Here is a 16,775-nt window from a genome sequence, read left to right on the forward strand (position 1 = left end):
AAACCTAGCTGCCGTCACCTGTAAATCTCCCCATCCATGGGGTTTCTGTGTATTTTTCGGCCCTTGCCCGGCCTGTTACATCTTCTGGTTGTTCCACTTCATTGATTTATGAGAGAATCTCAAAGAGATCAGCTGGGTTTTGTCAAAATCTGTCTCACATGCCTGTCTATCGCTATTCTCGTTTGTGGGTACTGTTTCTTGCCTATTTTTGGTTTGAATCTATAGTTTTGGACCGAGTTTCTTTCATCTCTGCTATTTTCGAAAACCCTAGTCTTATAACTACTTGGGTCTGTCCAGATCCTTATAGATCTGGAAGGTTTTAAGTGCTATTTGAAATTTTTCCTCAAAAATCTTATACTTTTGCTATTACTATTCCGATTTCAGTGCTTCTCTGAAAATAGGGTTTTCGTCCCAAGTTTCTTCAAAAGGTTTTCTTTTTCAAACTTTCAAGTGTTTAATCTGATTATCCTTTACTCGTTTGGTGAATTTTGTGTATGTTCTTTAAACCCTAGGTCTTGTTCTGTTATTGCACTGATTTCTTCAATTTTCTTCCCGTCATTTGTTTATTTCTGTCAACCCAATATACTGATAGATTTTTATTAGGGATTTGAATCATATTTTCCTATTAAAATCAGTGTTTTCTGTGATTTTACCTATTTCCTTATTTATGACCTTGATTAGTTATACTTGCCTTAATTAAATTATTAGTATGGTTTGGGGATCTGATTGACTCCTATGTGGTATGAGATTGATTTCTTGCCTTATTTGAGCCCGATTTCTGTACCGTTAATTGACCCTCCCCAATTTAAGGGGTCTCTTCCGGATTTTTCTATAGGAATTGATTCCCTAATTGGCTGATTGATTTTAGCTGATTACCCTTGTTTTACGAACTGTGATTTCCTCTTTACCTTATTTGTTTTAACTCACTAAGTGCTATATATACTCTCATTACTAATTCTTCAAGACACGAATATAATTCAAAACACACACACACACACACACAAAAACTTTGCTTTCAAAACCTCTCTGCTACTTGTGTTCATTGCACTGCCTAGCCGGCTGAAAGCCAAGGCTAGACCACTGAGTTCTGCATATCTTTTGTCTTCTGTTTACCATATTTAACTGGTATGCCCCAATTCCTAATGTCGTTCATTGTACTATGAAGCTTGAACCTATGTGCTCTCTCATCTGCTGCTTTACTTCTGTTGAATCCATGTCTCTTCTATATTTCGATTAGCATGTCCACTTCCATGTTTAACTCTGTATCCTTCCAATTTATTGCTTTAATCAGCATGTCTAGTTCTATGTTTAAGCTTCAATCCTTTCCTGTTTATTGCCTTAAACCAGCATGCTTACTTAGGCATTTAGACTCTTATCTTTACTGTCCATTGGCCTAAATTAGTATGACCACTTCTGTATAATTAAATCCCTGCCCTTTCTATGAACTAGCATAACTACTCCTGCATTTAAGTTCTATGTCATTCCTGTCTACTGTATTAAGTCAGTATGAGTCCTTCTAATCTATCCAGTGCTATGTAGTCTGGCTCTTTAAACTGTGCTTACTGTCTATTGCTTCTAATTAGCACACTAGGTCCTATTGAGCGCTATGGAATTTGGCTGTCATAATATGTCAATTTGCTTGGTGTTAATCAGCATGCTTTTGTTTTTGATTAGATTCATGTGTCCTGGGTTAAGGATTTCTATGTTCCTAACCCCTGCTACCCCTTATCTGTATAGTTGTTCCCAGGATGCTATATGCCCACCTAGTTTTAACTAATGAACTAAGCTAAATCTAGGCAATATGAATCTTTGCTTTGTGACTGTGTTTCTGTTTGTCTGCTGAAACCTTTGTTTTAAGAATGCTTCTAAACTGTTTTCACTTCTGAACTGTTTTCTTAAAACTATTTCAACTCTTTCAAGCACTATCTTCCACTCCTACTCTTAGAATATCTAGGATCCTGCCCCTCCAGTGTGAGCACTGCCTAGGAGTCCATGAGACTCCTCCGAACTCTGACATACCAGGGCTGGCCCTTCCACACTACACAAAATTATTTCTCTTTAAAAGGAGTCTTGGTGTGAGCATTGCTTGGGGTCCCTGAGGCCTTTGGGAACTTTGACGCACCAGGATACTCTCTTGGATACTATGAGATATTGGGGCACTTCATACTTGGTTGAAGGCCTGGTTTTCTAAGTTTACTTTTGGGCCTATCGAGGCTCCCTATAGTTTAGCAGTCTCATTTCTGTAATTCATTAATTTTTGGTCTGTAATAACAATTCTTGTAAAACAGATATTGGGGATATTAGTAAAATGGGAGGGACTTTTATATATATTTTATGGGAAAATCGGGTAGAAATCATGCTCTTAGGACTGTTATGATTATCTTCCTACATTAGAAACCATGCCTATAGGTTGTTGTGTGCATTAGAAAACTTGCTTATAGGTTCACCATGTTATTTGCTCTAAATTTCTATTTATGCATGTTCACATCCGCTCTAGAAATCCTGTCTCTAGGTTGTTGTTAATTCAGCCTTAACAATCATGTTCATAAATTCTCCTATGTGCATTAGAAACCATGTTCTAGGACTTTTATTGCACTCACCTAGATATCATACCGGCAGTCAAATCGTATAAAAATCAGTTTCTTCAGTAGCAATCATGCGTATAAGAAATAAGTATAAAAGTAGTCCCAACACCTAGATATCAGGCTTATTTATAAAGCTAGTTCTGTAACGTTTGTGATTATTTTTCAGCACCTAGACAGCATGCCTATAGGACCTAATGAACCAAACTGCCTGCTTAAAATCGTTTACTGGTTTATTGCGGTTCTGATTAACGATTAGATATCATGTTTATAGGACATCTCTGATCCACGCCTAGGCAAGCATGTAGGACCACTAAAATCTTGAAATTATAAAACTGTGCTTTGTTTAACTGTTTTTGAACTGCCCAGATTCAGCAAGTCCTAAAGTCAGTAGGCAAACTGATTAGGTATCTTCTGCCTCGCTTTAATATGAAAAAAAACTGCATATGTTCTGCTTTGTGCTCACCTAGATATCCTGCTATAGGACTTTTAAAGTGTCTGAAATACTGTTGTTTGAGACGTGCAATTGCCTGCTTATTTGTGGAGTAAATGTGAGCCTTTAACTGTTCCTTTATCTGACAGTCCTATTTGATTTGCTTGTCGCTTAGATTTTCTCCTTTTAAGCACTATAGGAGAGTCTAGATCCAGCTTAACTAGAAGTACTAAACACCTCTAGGACCATAAGTAAGGGATGGGTAATGCACGCATAGAGTACGTTTAATTAGAATCGCTTATATGACCATTAAGGGGAGGATAATCGGGTAGTAATGGATATGATGACCTGTGCGTTAATGCTATGTGTAGCACCCCAACTTGGGGACGATTACCAAGTATTGCACAGAAGTGTTCCTATAGGCTAAAAAACCTAGGACCCCTTTTACCCCTTGTTTTAAACGTAATATCTATTTGTCTAAATTATTTTGTTTGCTTATAAGACTAATTCACCTAATTCGAGTTTGGACGGACCTACCGTTGTGGACCTCGAGGGGTGCCTAACACCTTTCCCTCAAGGTTATTTCGAGCCCTTACCCAGTGTCTGGTAATGCAAATCGGTTTATGAGTTATTTGCTTTAGGTGCCCTAACGCACCTTAAATCCGTTAGGTGGCGACTCTTCAAATTCCATACCCAATTCCCAAAAGGAAATGAGTTGTCATAAAGGAATGTCGAAACCCGGACTCCGCGAGGAAAAAGGGGGCACAATACTCAGTACATTATTTCTGGGGACGCTGCATTTCATGCCTGCAGGTCCTGATAGACAGCTGGATAGACCTTCCTAGTAGACAGAGGCAAACATCATCTTGGTTGGTAAGCTCCACTTCCCCGGAGTTACTAGGTCTAGAGCTTGGAGTCCATTTTATATATACAGTTTTGATGGGTAGTTCGAGGCCCTGTCCCGACCATAATGAAGTTCAGCTATCTCTAGAGGCTTGTAGACCGGTCCTGTATAGTTTGTATATCAGTAGATGTGCATGGCGGCCTCGTCATCCTACACACACACACACACACACACACACACACACACACACATATATATATATATATATATATATATATATGAGCTTTTGGGTATGTTTGCCTTTCAAATGAGAGAGAAGATATTTTCAGATGATTCAGAATATGGCCTCATCAACCTAGGTTGAGGGTTACCCCTCTAGAGTTCACAGTTACAAAGTGGTATGCACGAACCGAGTAGGCACCGGGTGCCGGCCACGCCTCTTAAGGTTTGGGGTGTGACATGTACCCGCTAATTTCTACGGCCTATTTGGCCAACTGGCCCGAGCTCGGGTTTGTGCATTATGTTCCTTAGTGGGTAAGAAGTTACGATTCATATGGGATGGCTTTGAAAATACGGCTTTAACTTTCTCGAGGCGCTGAGCAAAGAGAGCGCCAATTTTTTCGGGTGATGATACCTTGTTTCAGCCTCGCCTAGAGTTCTACTAACATAACAGATAGGAAATTGCGTACCTTCATCTTTCTGGACTAAGACTCCACCGCTACCTAGGATACCGCTAAGTACAGGTACAACTGCTCATCTGCCTTCAGAGTATGGAGCAAGGGTGGACTCGAAAGGTACCGTTTGAGCTCTTTCAAAGCTTGTTGGAATTTCGGGGTCCAAGAAAAGTTATTCTTCTTCTTCAATAATGAGAAGAGCCGATGGCTCTTATCGGAAGACCTCCATATGAACCAGCCCAGGGCAGCTATGCGCCCGATTAGCCTCTGAACGGCCTTGGTACTATCCACCACGTTATATGTTCTATAACTTTGATTTTATCGGGATTGATCTCAATCCCTCGGTTGGACACCATGAATCCAAGGAATTTCCCGGATCCGACCCCGAATGCATATTTCTCTGGGTTCAGTCATGTTGTATCTCTTCAGTATGTTAAAAGTTTCCTGTAAATATTTCAAATGGTCCTCTGCTCACAGGGACTTAACTAATATGTCATTTATATAAACTTCTATTGATTTTCCAATTTGTTCTTTGAACATCCGATTTACTAGGCGTTGATAACTAGCACCGGCATTCTTTAGTCAAAATGACATTACGTGATAAGAATAGGTGCCGAATTTAGTGATAAAGGAAGTTTTTTCTTGATCGCCCGAGTCCATCCGGATTTGGTTGTACCCGGAATAGGCATCGAGAAAGCTGAGTATCTCGTGCCCGGCCATCGCATCGATCTTGCGATCGATGTTAGGCAAAGGAAAAGAGTCCTTAGGGCACGCCCTATTCAGGTCTTTGTAATCTATGCACATTCTTAACTTATTTTCCTTTTTAGGCACTACCACTATGTTAGCTAATCAATCCAGGTTCTTAAATTCCCAAATGGAACCCATTTTAAGGAGTTTGGATACCTCGTCTTTGATGAATGCATGCTTGACTTCGGACTGAGGCCTCCTTTTCTGTTTAACCGGGTGGAACTTCGGATCAAAGCTCAGCTTATGAGTGGTTATTTTTGGTAGGATCCCTGTCATATGCCATGTGCGTGTGAGGGTTGTTGTATTCTGTGCATTGCATTTGATGCCTAGAACTTGCCCCGTGTGTTTACAGAGTGAAATAGCAGTTTTTCTCAGTTTTGGAAATGATATAGGCATTTTTTTGTTGAGCCAGATATGTATATTTTACTCGCCTAATTGTTATGTATCGTAGTTAACCCCGTTGAGTCTATAATCCTCTTTCTTTGGCAACCATATTACAAGCCTTACTCAATTATTTGAATTAACCATCTATTTGAACCTTTTCACCTCTCATGAGTACTTGAATTGTTATGAACTGGGTAAAAGTTAAAGTGTGGGGTGGTTGGTTTGGCTTTTGAGTGGAACTAATAAAATAAGGAGAAAGGTGCACTGTTTTGAAAAAGTAAGAGCCGCTTGAATTGAAAAAGAAAGAAAGTGGAAAAATAGTTGTATTGTTGTGAAAAAAAATTATTCTTTGATAAGTGGTGACTCTTGATGTAATTGTGCTTAAAGAAGTATGGGGTAATATACATTAATGTGAAGGTGGAGTTTTGGTTTGACATAAGCATGGGCTTGAATGTTAAAGTATATGTATTAAAGTGCTTAGGGAGGTGTAGTCACTCTTATACCCAAATATATCCTACCCGTTCCGCAGCGTACATTACAACCAAATAAATTCCTACTTGATCCGAGACTGAATGAGCTCGATTAGTAGAGTAGTAGACTACGGGCAAGCCTATAGTGCATCTTTTGTGGCATATGAATGTTATTTTTGAGAGTGAGTGAATTCTTTCTATCTGTAGTTCCTAATTATTCTTAACTTTTATGGTGTGCGGAACTACTCTCCTTTGTTATGTGAGGGCACTTGATTCATGAAGGAAAGGCAATATTGTGGACCTCTATGTTAGAGTAAGTGGGTAAGTTGTGAATAATGCGTGGTACTTGTGAGTCAAATCTTGAGGTGAAGATGTTATGCTTTTGTGCTTAGTCTATTTAAATATTCTTGGTGTGATGAGTTAGGAGAATTGTTTAAAAAGGCCGTGTCTATATAAAGTGTAGTTTGATTGCTCGAGGACGAGCAATGGTTTAAGTGCGGGGTGTTGATGATAGGCTATAATTACGTATTTTAGTCGATTATTACATTCCAATTTACTGCACTTTAATTGAGTTTGCGCTTTAATCGCTAGTGTTTTGCACTAATTGTGTGTTTTATGCTTTGTAGGAGTGATTCCGAGCTATGTAGAGGTTATGGAATGAATTTAAGATATTTAGAGCTTTGAAGTCTGAGTAAAAGCTCAAGGAATATAATCCGGGATCGTGTTCAGGGATCAATGGATGATAGTTAAGAATGAACGACGAATCGAGTAGGCATATTGTGCACTGTCTAGTAAAATGCACATAACGTTTTGCTCAGAACTCCATTTGGGCTCCACAATATATGGTTGGAAAGCGAACTCAAAGGACTATAACTTTCATGTTTTACATTTTTCCAAATTCCTAACAAAACAGGGTGAAAAGTGCGCGTCAAGTGCGCGGCCGCGCTCAGGCCGCACTTGTCAGGCAGAATCAAAGTGGATATGCGCGGTCCAACCGCGGTCCAAGCGCCGCCGCGCACATCATGTTCGGAAAAAGTGTCCTTTTTGCGTAGGAGAAGGTATAATTGTTTGGGTTCAACCCTACTTGGTATATATACATGGGAAAACGGCATTTTGAGGACTTTTAGACATACTTTTGACATAATTTAGACCTAAAGAGGCTAAGGAGACCGGGGCTTCGACCTAAGGAGGCAAGAACACACTGGGAGCAAGGCGGAGAATTCTTCTATGAGTTTTTCACTTCCTACTTCCTATTTCCATTATTGGTTATGAATTCTAGTATTGTATCTTTTGCAAACTATTATGAATAGCTAATTTGTTATCTAGGATTTTGATGGAACCACTTGGAGGATGAATTCTTGTTATGTTTTAATACAATTTAACCTTTGAATTTGTCTATTTGTTCAACTACGTGCTTATTTCAGTTGATTGAATAGTCAATCGTGCTTATTTCAGTTGATTGAATGGCCATCGATTGACTGTGCCTATTATTATGTGTTGCTTGAGAAAGGATACATATTTAGGTGGTTGTTGAACAACATCATTCCTAACGTATGTGAGAAATCAATACAGCAGGTTTAAAGGCAGGTTTAGAAATAACAAAGCCTTGACGTGGTCATAATGAGCGGTTAGATAAAGCCAACTAGCGTAGTTCGAGAGAATATGTCTAGTAAATTGTTGTAGTTGCTCGAGAGAATTACGGCACCTAAAGTGCTCACGATCAGTAGAGAATACATAGGTGAAATTGTAGGGAACATAGCATGAAGGATTCCAACATTTGGGGAAATCATAACTCTAGACTTCCTAAGTTTAATCTCCAACCCTTAGTATCTTTAGTTGTTAATTTACTGCTTAAGTTTCTTAGTTAATTAGTTAGATATAAAAATCTTAATATTATAACTTAGTAATTGTTCGAGCTTGTCTTCCGAGTGATATTGAACAGTTATAGTGAAACCTTAGGGGATTCGACTCTAGACTTTTAGACCGAATAATATTTGCAGCGATCGCTTATCCTTTTTAGGACTAGAGTTTGGCGTGATCAGTCTCGACCTTGATGGACCCGGCGTGCGCTTTTACAAAGGCATGTGCAAGCATAGCAAATGAATCAATAGAATTAGGGGGTAAGTTGTGATACCATATCATTGCTCCTTTTGACAGGGTTTCTCCAAACCTTTTCAGCAAAACCCACTCAATTTCGTCATCTTCTAAGTCGTTTCCCTTGATGGCACGCGTGTAGGAGGTCACATGTTCATTTGGATCCGTGGTTCCATTATACTTCGGAATTTCGGGCATACGGAACTTCTTCGAGATTGGCTTCAGTGCCGTACTTGGGAGGAAAGGCCTTTGGACAAATTTCTTGGAGTCCAGGCCTCTCAATATCGGGGGCGCTCCTGGGACTTGATCAACTCTGGAGTTATAGGTCTCCACTTTTTGTATCGTTGGCCTTAATTTTCTTCTCCCCCGATTCCACCCACTTTGTCAGTTCCTCAAGCATCTTTATTATTTCGGGGTTGGTCCCGGGCTCAACTTCACCCAGCCTTTCCTTGACTTGTTCATTTCTTCGGGTGTTTTTCCAGGATGGTTCAGGCTCAACTCTGCTTGGGTGCGACTTTGGTTTTGCAGCTGGGCTATCGTCGCTTGTTGGGCTTGTAATATTTCGGAGATAACCCGTAGATTGATCTTGTCGCCTTCACCGTCGTACATGTCCCGAGCTATTGATCGGGCTCCTTCACGAACGCTGTTCTCGTGGTCGGTCGACTGGTTTGCATCGATGGCCACATGTGAGTTGGCATCGATTGGATCCGTAACTGGGACTTCGTTGGGGTCAGCAGGGGGCACCTCGTTGCTGGGTACTATATTATTGTTTTCGCCATGGTGACCAGGCTCCATCAACGTTCAAGTGAGAAGATTGAGAGTTTGACATTCTTAAGTTGACCAGAAATTAAAATCTCAAAGAACAAGCGTAAAACATAGTGTGTTATGAAAATTTATATCAAACTACCACTAGTATCCTTATCCACACGGCGGACGCCAAACTATTTACCTTCAAAAATGAATAACTATTGAATTTATACGCGGTTTTTAGAATATGTGAACTAATTCAATACAAGTGATTATCAGCGTTATATGATTCAAATTAAAGATAGAATAAATGGCCAAACCAGTAATAGTGTCGAGTTCGGGCTCGGTTGCGAGCCAAACAATTAGTCTGCCTTCGATTCGGAACCAAACAATTTTGAAGGGCTATGAACAAAATTAAGAACTTTGAATAACCTCTAGAAGCAGAGAAAACAAATGTATATTACCTTGATATGCCAGTTACAATGTCCTTATTGAATAATCAGCTCCCCCTTTATGTAGTAGGGAAATTTTACCCTAAGTACAATCCTAAGAAAGGTAAAAATCTTCCTTTTTACTAATCACGGATCTGATGTCGATACGGGCCGAGATTCACGGCGTGATATCCGGTTGGACGCGGATGTCATGGCCCTTTGTTAATCATGGGCGGTCATTCGGTAATGCTCTCTAAGGTCTTGGAACTCGAACCGGATCCAACGGGCATGTTCTCGATGGCTCCGAGGGCAAGTGGTTTGCTCGGGCCTTGATATGAGAGGCTCCAAGCTTCGATTCTGATTCCTTGCAGTCATGTCCTTGCTTCGTTTGCCTCACCTGAAAATCCGAGTGCTCATTGGCCCCTATTTTACCCGTATACACTCGTAATATAGATATACCTCAAAAAGCTTTATTAAGAAATAAATGAAATATATTTTGGTTAGGCCAAGACCTAGCTAGTGTATTTTACTTCAGAATGCAACACCAAACTTTATAAAGAAGCAATAAGTCTATTGCTTAATTAATGGATACGTATGAAATTCTCTACTCTCCTCAAAATTTATCCTACTTGTGCCTTCAATTCTAAGTTTCAAGAGTTTAATAGTGAAACATGTGAATGAACTATTAAACAAAATATTGTGGAGAAAAATTTCAAATAATAATTCTAATGAAAGATCATGTTAGAAATTAAAGTCTCTCGAATAGATTTGAAATGAATATAAAATATTGTTTTCTCCATTTCAAATTGAATGTATTACATTGACTTTCCACGATTATTAACAGAAAAATTAGTACCATTTGAGTTAATATGCAGGGATACATATAAGTTCTTTTGGCTTTTTAAAACAAAGTAGAGAAATAGGAAAGACTAGAAGTGTGTCTCACTTAACTTTTTATGATTATTATACATTAGAAAGGTTTTATTCTAACTTATCTGGGAACGGAAAGAACTCTTTTTTCCATTTACAAGCAGTACACTACTGCTGGATACGTACTCATAGAAATAAGTAATGAAGAAAGTATTCTTTCAGCAGCAGAAGAAGAAAAACGAAAGCGGAGCAAGAAGGAAGAGCTAAAATGAAGAGAATAAAAGTTAACATATTGAACAAAAAATATACTAGTAGGGAGGGCCTGTGAATGTAACGGGAAGAAAATTAACAAGTTGATGTCTATTGCACGGATACGCTTTTATAAACTTATAGGTGACCATATATATTAGAGTTTTAATAAGTTATATATATCGTCAGTGTAAGGAATTTTTACACTGCCACGTCATATTTATTTGTTGTAATAGGTAATCTGCCTTATTTTCAAGATTTAACGTGTACAATATGTTTACAATATTTTTCCACCAATTTTTTTTCCCTAATTCTAAATATAGTGGCTCTGTTAAAAAATTATATAGTAATAAAATCCTTTTTGTTTTTATCAGCTCAGCGATCCACGTTTGGATGAGTTAACAACAGTAGGGATCGGAGTAGGTCTTTACCTTTAAACGAGAATATATTAACGTTTGAATACAGCTTATGGTGTAATGAGTATATGTTAATAGCAATTGCTTATGGTTAATGTTGATAATTCTTTTCGAAGAAAATGATAGATAGATACATTAAAAAATGAAGGGAATAAAGGAGAACATTTGTCAAAAGGTAGAGAGAATATATTATCCATATATGTAGTTGAGAATTGACAATTAAGTAGTTATATTTGAATGGTGTAACACTGAAATCTCACCTGGTCCTTCTCTAATTCCTTGACTAAGCCTCTTCCACCTTCTTCCAAATAAAGGGGAAACGAACAATTCCTCCAAAACCACTCATCTGCATTGATCAGTTACTGTCAACTGCATCATTTTAGAGGTTATGTCAAACAAGTCTGCTAAATGGTCGGATTGCCATGCAAATTAAGGTTACAACTCTCTCTCTCTCTCTCTCTTAAGCCCTATATAAAGCTCCCCTTACCATGTCAATTCAATCATCCATCTTCTCTTTGGTAACAATAAAACTAATAAACACCAACGAGAGGAGTAACCTCGAGTTGTTGATCACTATCATCTTTCCTTTTTTCCTTCTACATTATTCTATAGGAAAGAGGGAAAGAAATTATATCTCAAAAAAACAAATTAAAAAAAAGGAGAAAAATTAAAGAAGAGAAAAGATGGTGGGGAAAATAGTGGTTTCGTTAGTATCCTTGATTCTTCTAGTTGGTGTGATAATAGGAGTGGTGGTGGTTGTACACCAAAATGGGAATCACAAAGAAGATCAAAGCACCAAAGTCCAAATGAAGAAAGTGCATGAGTTTTGTCAAGCAGCTGAATTTAAAGACTCATGTGCCAAGAGTCTTGAGTCTGTAGCGAAAAACGATACAGCTACAATTAATGACTATCTAATGGCAGCCTTCCAAACTACAGTGGAAGAAGTGAAGAAAGGACTGCAGGAGGCTGGGAAGACTTCTGTGAACAAAGACAGCGATCCTTACAATCACATGGCAATAGAGGATTGCAAGGAGCTGTTGCAAAGAGCTGTCGAAGAACTTGAGGACGCGCTCAGCTTGGTTGGAGAGACCGATACTGAATCACTAAATGAATATACATATGATCTGTTGAACTGGCTCAGTGCCGTCTACTCCTACCAAAGCATATGTGTGGATGCCATCGACAAGCCCGAGTTAAAAACCGCTATTCAAAATGGCGTTGTCAATGCCACACAACTCACAAACAATGCACTCAACATTGTAGCCAAGATTTCAGACCTCTTCCAATCCTTCAACATTCAAATTCCTGATAATCTTATCAACAGCAGCAGCGACAGCAACTCACCTCATCGCCGTCTCCTTGAGGCGAACAAGATCGATCAGGACGGTTACCCTACATGGTTCCCCGTTGCTGACCGTAAGCTATTGGCAAAATCCGGAAAAGGGAATGGAAAAGGACAAGGTGGTGCTGCTGCTGGGGTTGCTCCACTACTTCCTCCAATTGGTCCCGGCCCAATTACTCCTCACGCAGTAGTTGCCAAGGATGGCAGCGGCAAATTCAAAACCGTCACTGATGCAGTCAGAGCGTACCCACCAAACCACCAAGGCAGATACATTATCTATGTCAAGGCCGGCGTTTATAACGAACAAGTCCTTATCGATAAGAAACAAATAAACGTGTTTATGTATGGTGATGGCGCAGGGAAATCTATCATCACTTGTGACAAAAATGTTAAAATAGCGAAATTCACCACCTCCAAAACTGCTACAGTCGGTAAGTACATATATACATACTCCTATTGGAAATTAAAATTACCATTTAACGAATTAAAGAGTTTAAGTTGTATCTATTATATTGCAGCTGTTGAGAGCGAGGGGTTCATAGCGAGAGGAATTACCTTCCGCAACACAGCGGGTCCAGAAGGGGAACAAGCCGTGGCACTTAGAATCAACGGAGATAGGGCGGCGGTATTCGACTGCAGCATGGAAGGATTTCAAGACACCCTGTACTATCAATCCCATCGCCAGTTCTACCGCAACTGTGTCATCTCAGGTACAGTGGATTTCATATTTGGCATGGGCTCGGCAGTCATCCAGAACAGTGAGATCATAGTGAGGAAGTGTGGGCCGAAACAGAAGAACACAATCACAGCTGACGGCAGGGAATTGCCGAGTGAAATCACTGGATTGGTATTGCAAAACTGCAGGATAGTACCAGACAAAGAACTGTTCCCAGTGAGGTTCACGCTACAATCTTACTTGAGCCGCCCATGGAAGCAATTATCGACCAATGTGTTCATAGAAAACGAGATTGGTGATTTCATTAGGCCAGAAGGATATATGATATGGGACGACCACACATTCCATCAAACATGTTTAGTGTATGAGTATGCAAACAGAGGACCTGGTGCTGCTACTAACCTTAGGAGCAAACTTTTCAAGAATTTCAAGGTCCTTAGCCCACAAGAAGCAACTAAATACACTGTTGGCGAGTGGCTTAGAGGTAATGAGTGGTTGCCTGGAACTAATGCACCTTTCTACCTTGGTCTTGGTGGCAAATAATTTTACCACATTCCTACTTCTCAACCATTTATTATATTGCATGGGATTCGTTTTTGTTGGAGAAGAATCATAATTCTAAGTAATTAGGATACTATATGACACCATATTTCATTTTTGTCAATGTAATAAAGACATTAATTATTTTCAATGTTACTATTTGTTGTTTTTGATGTTCCTTACTGCTGTCATTAATTGTCCTTCTAATAATTTTTCTTCTTACTTACAGTTGGTGAGCCATTGACTTGCACCAAAATAACAACTATTAATTAAGTACTTATATTTATTTGTCACTGATTGAGAATCTGAGATGAGGACCAAAAGAAAGGTGGAATAATACACAGGAAAACAGAAGAAAAATTAGAATAAAAACTGAGTTAGCAGAGAGAAAGGACTAAAACTAAAGTTTTGTATGCACCAAGATGTGAGTAAAAATTGAAAAAATAACACCGGAGTTAACTTGAAAGAACGAGAAAACAATTATATGGAATACATATTTACAAAGGCAACGTAAATATTTGGGATAATATGCCGGTAAATAGGGCCGGGATGGCAATGGGGCGGGGTGGGGCGGATTGAAACCATTTTAATTTTTTAAAAGCGAGGCAGGGCGGGTTTGATGCGGGTTGAGTGCGCGTTCAACTGCTATTTTACATTCTTTTTTCAGCTAGCAATAATATTTTAGATTTATGTCCAAAAAAAGTATTCTTATTTTTGCATCTTGTAATTGTTTATATTTTCATTAATATTTTTGGTATTAAAACAATATAATGGTTACTATTCAACAATGTTCATATCGAGACATTGTTACGAACAGTTAGAAGGGATAGTTTGTATTTCTAAGACTTGTTTTGTTCCAGCTCTACCTTTTGTCTTATATAATTATGTCCTCTTAAGATAATCAACTGATCGTGGTTTATGGGTTCAGAAATAGTAGAACTACTCCATTTCCTTTAATCCTCATGTACCTATTTGCAAGTTTTCTTCTCTCCACTAATTAAAGATTCGTAATTGAGGAAGAACGAACTGGAAAACAAAATATGATGCGTATAGCAACTGACTAATTAGTTGATAGAATCTTGTTTCTCTTATTTCATGGACAATGTACAATTTCACTAGACGACAAAAGAAAAACATAAGTGCTTGAATAATATTAAATTCATCATTTAAAAATAATAATAAAATGTCAAATTAGTTTGTCTTAGAAAAAAAAATAATAAAAAAGAAAAAATTATAGGAGAAAATTTAAGCAAGACAGGGCGGGGCGGGGCGGGTTGTAAACAGAAAAAATAGCTATGCAGGCGGGGCGGATTCAAATTCTTGCGGGTTAAGCCAAACCCACCCCCACCCCCACCCGCTCCGCTTCGCCCCTCCCCACTGCCATCCCTACTGGTAAATCGCAATACTTTGTATTCTACATGTACAAAGTAAAATCAAACTATTACCAAGTGATGTTTTATACTTCAATGTCACACAAGGGGGGTGATTTGTGTGGTGTCAAATTTTCGCGTGCACAGATTATAGAAGGACCTGGTTCTTCTATGTGTTCCTTATACTACTATTGCGAAAATAATAAATGCGAAAAGTAAAGAACACAAGTATTTTACGTGGAAAATACCCGGCTCAAAAGGTAAAAAAATACGACCTACTATTCAGTAGGATTTTCCCCAACACTTCACTAAATCACTGAGCCAAAATAGCATTATTCTTTGTAAACCTAAGGATTACCTCTAATCCTGTTGTGGCAACCAGCCTCTAACTGTTGCGACAACTTCAAGTTAACTCTAACTTGAATACTCAGTGTACCTAATACAATTGCTTCTAGATAAAGCTAAAAGGTACAATTTGAAAATACCTACTATAATGAAACTAGAATAAAAGACAGACACTTGGAACTGGTTCTTCTATCTGGTTCATGTAGCTTCAGGTTTGCATACTTGAATCACATAAGAATTGCTTGCAAAATGCCTTGCTATTATGCTCTCAACTCACATTTAACTTCAGCCTTTGTGTGTGCCTGTAAAGTGAGAACATTCTGTAATTTATACAGTTAGTAAAATATGAAATAACTAGAGTTCCAATGTTATACACTTCCTTGATGGAAGAGTTCTAGTTATCTTCAACTTCTAACCCTTCTCTTATCTTGGATAAAGTTCTTTTCGAATAAGGAGTTCTTCTCCTTATCAATTATGGAATATTTTCGATCAGGAGATATCAGTTATAACAACTTAGGCTTATCTCCTTCACGTGCATCCCTTATGCTCGAATCTGCCCGTGTCTGTGTGTACTGTGTATGGACCTGGTTCATGCTTGAGTTCCTTTGTCAATCATTAAAACAAACTTCACTTGGGCAAAAAAATTCCCCTTTTTTGATGATGACAAACTCTGTGCTCTTCATAAGCATAGGCCCTGTTTCAACTCAGCTTAACATCAACACAATGTTAGAATACTTTTTATTTTAAAGTCACAAATCATCAAGGACCAGATTCATTAGGTTATAAATATCACAGTCCAAAGTAAAAGCACAACCTAATTTCCCCCTTTTGGCATCATCGAAAAGTTGCATAATTATGTTAGATAACCATATTTTAATAGAAATTACTCACGGTCACTGGGCTACTTCAAATGATGTGATGACCCAAAAGGTCATCACTTGTTTAGAAATTAATTTTGTGTTCTGAGGCCTTAAAACCTTTTTGTCTAACCTTGATTTGCGTGCGCAATCCGAGCGTGTATCCGAAAAGTCATTATGTGAAAATATGTGAAAAATGATAAATTTTGCTTTTAAAATAAATTTAGATTGACTTCGGTCAATATTTTGGGTAAACGGACCCGGACCCGTAATTTGACAGTCACGAAGGATCCGTAGGAAAATATGGGACTTGGGCGTATGCCCGGAATCGAATTCTGAGGTCCCAAGCCCGAGAAATGAATTTTTAAAGAAAATTATTTTCTGGAATATATATGAGTTTTTGGAAATGAAATATGTTTGAATTTGATGGTATCGGGCCCGTATTTTGGTTCCGGAGCCCGGTACAAGTTTGAAATAATAATTTGGTTGAATCTGAAAGATTTGGTAAAGATCGGAATTGGTTTGGTATAAAACGGGCTTAAAGTTGAGAAATTGGAAATTCTGGTGTTCTTGAATAATTTCATGAATTTGGTGTTTAATTCATAGTTGTTGAGGTTATTTTGATGATTTGATTGCACGAGCAAGTCCGTATGATGTTTTTAGGTTGGTGTGCATGTTTGGTTTGGAGCCCAGGGCTCAGGTGA

The 16,775-nt window shown here is 38.5% G+C and overlaps 1 protein-coding gene and 1 long non-coding RNA gene across 2 annotated transcripts; one reads left to right on the plus strand and one right to left on the minus strand.

The window, feature by feature from the left end:
- Positions 1 to 9,405: 9,405 nt before the first annotated feature.
- LOC109220289 lies at positions 9,406 to 11,103 on the minus strand. The gene is made up of 2 exons (XR_002067060.1): positions 10,957 to 11,103; positions 9,406 to 9,803 (listed from the first exon to the last, which is right to left on the minus strand). It is a non-coding gene; the product is annotated as an uncharacterized LOC109220289 (long non-coding RNA).
- Positions 11,104 to 11,446: 343 nt separating this feature from the next.
- LOC109220290 (pectinesterase 4-like) lies at positions 11,447 to 13,677 on the plus strand. Its single transcript, XM_019384757.1, has 2 exons — positions 11,447 to 12,714; positions 12,802 to 13,677. Exons 1-2 carry the CDS (start codon positions 11,625 to 11,627, stop codon positions 13,500 to 13,502), a joined length of 1,791 nt encoding a protein of 596 aa, XP_019240302.1. The 5' UTR covers positions 11,447 to 11,624; the 3' UTR covers positions 13,503 to 13,677.
- Positions 13,678 to 16,775: the final 3,098 nt, after the last annotated feature.

Source organism: Nicotiana attenuata, unplaced genomic scaffold (assembly GCF_001879085.1).
Source record: "Nicotiana attenuata strain UT unplaced genomic scaffold, NIATTr2, whole genome shotgun sequence".
Lineage (NCBI taxonomy): Eukaryota > Viridiplantae > Streptophyta > Magnoliopsida > Solanales > Solanaceae > Nicotiana > Nicotiana attenuata.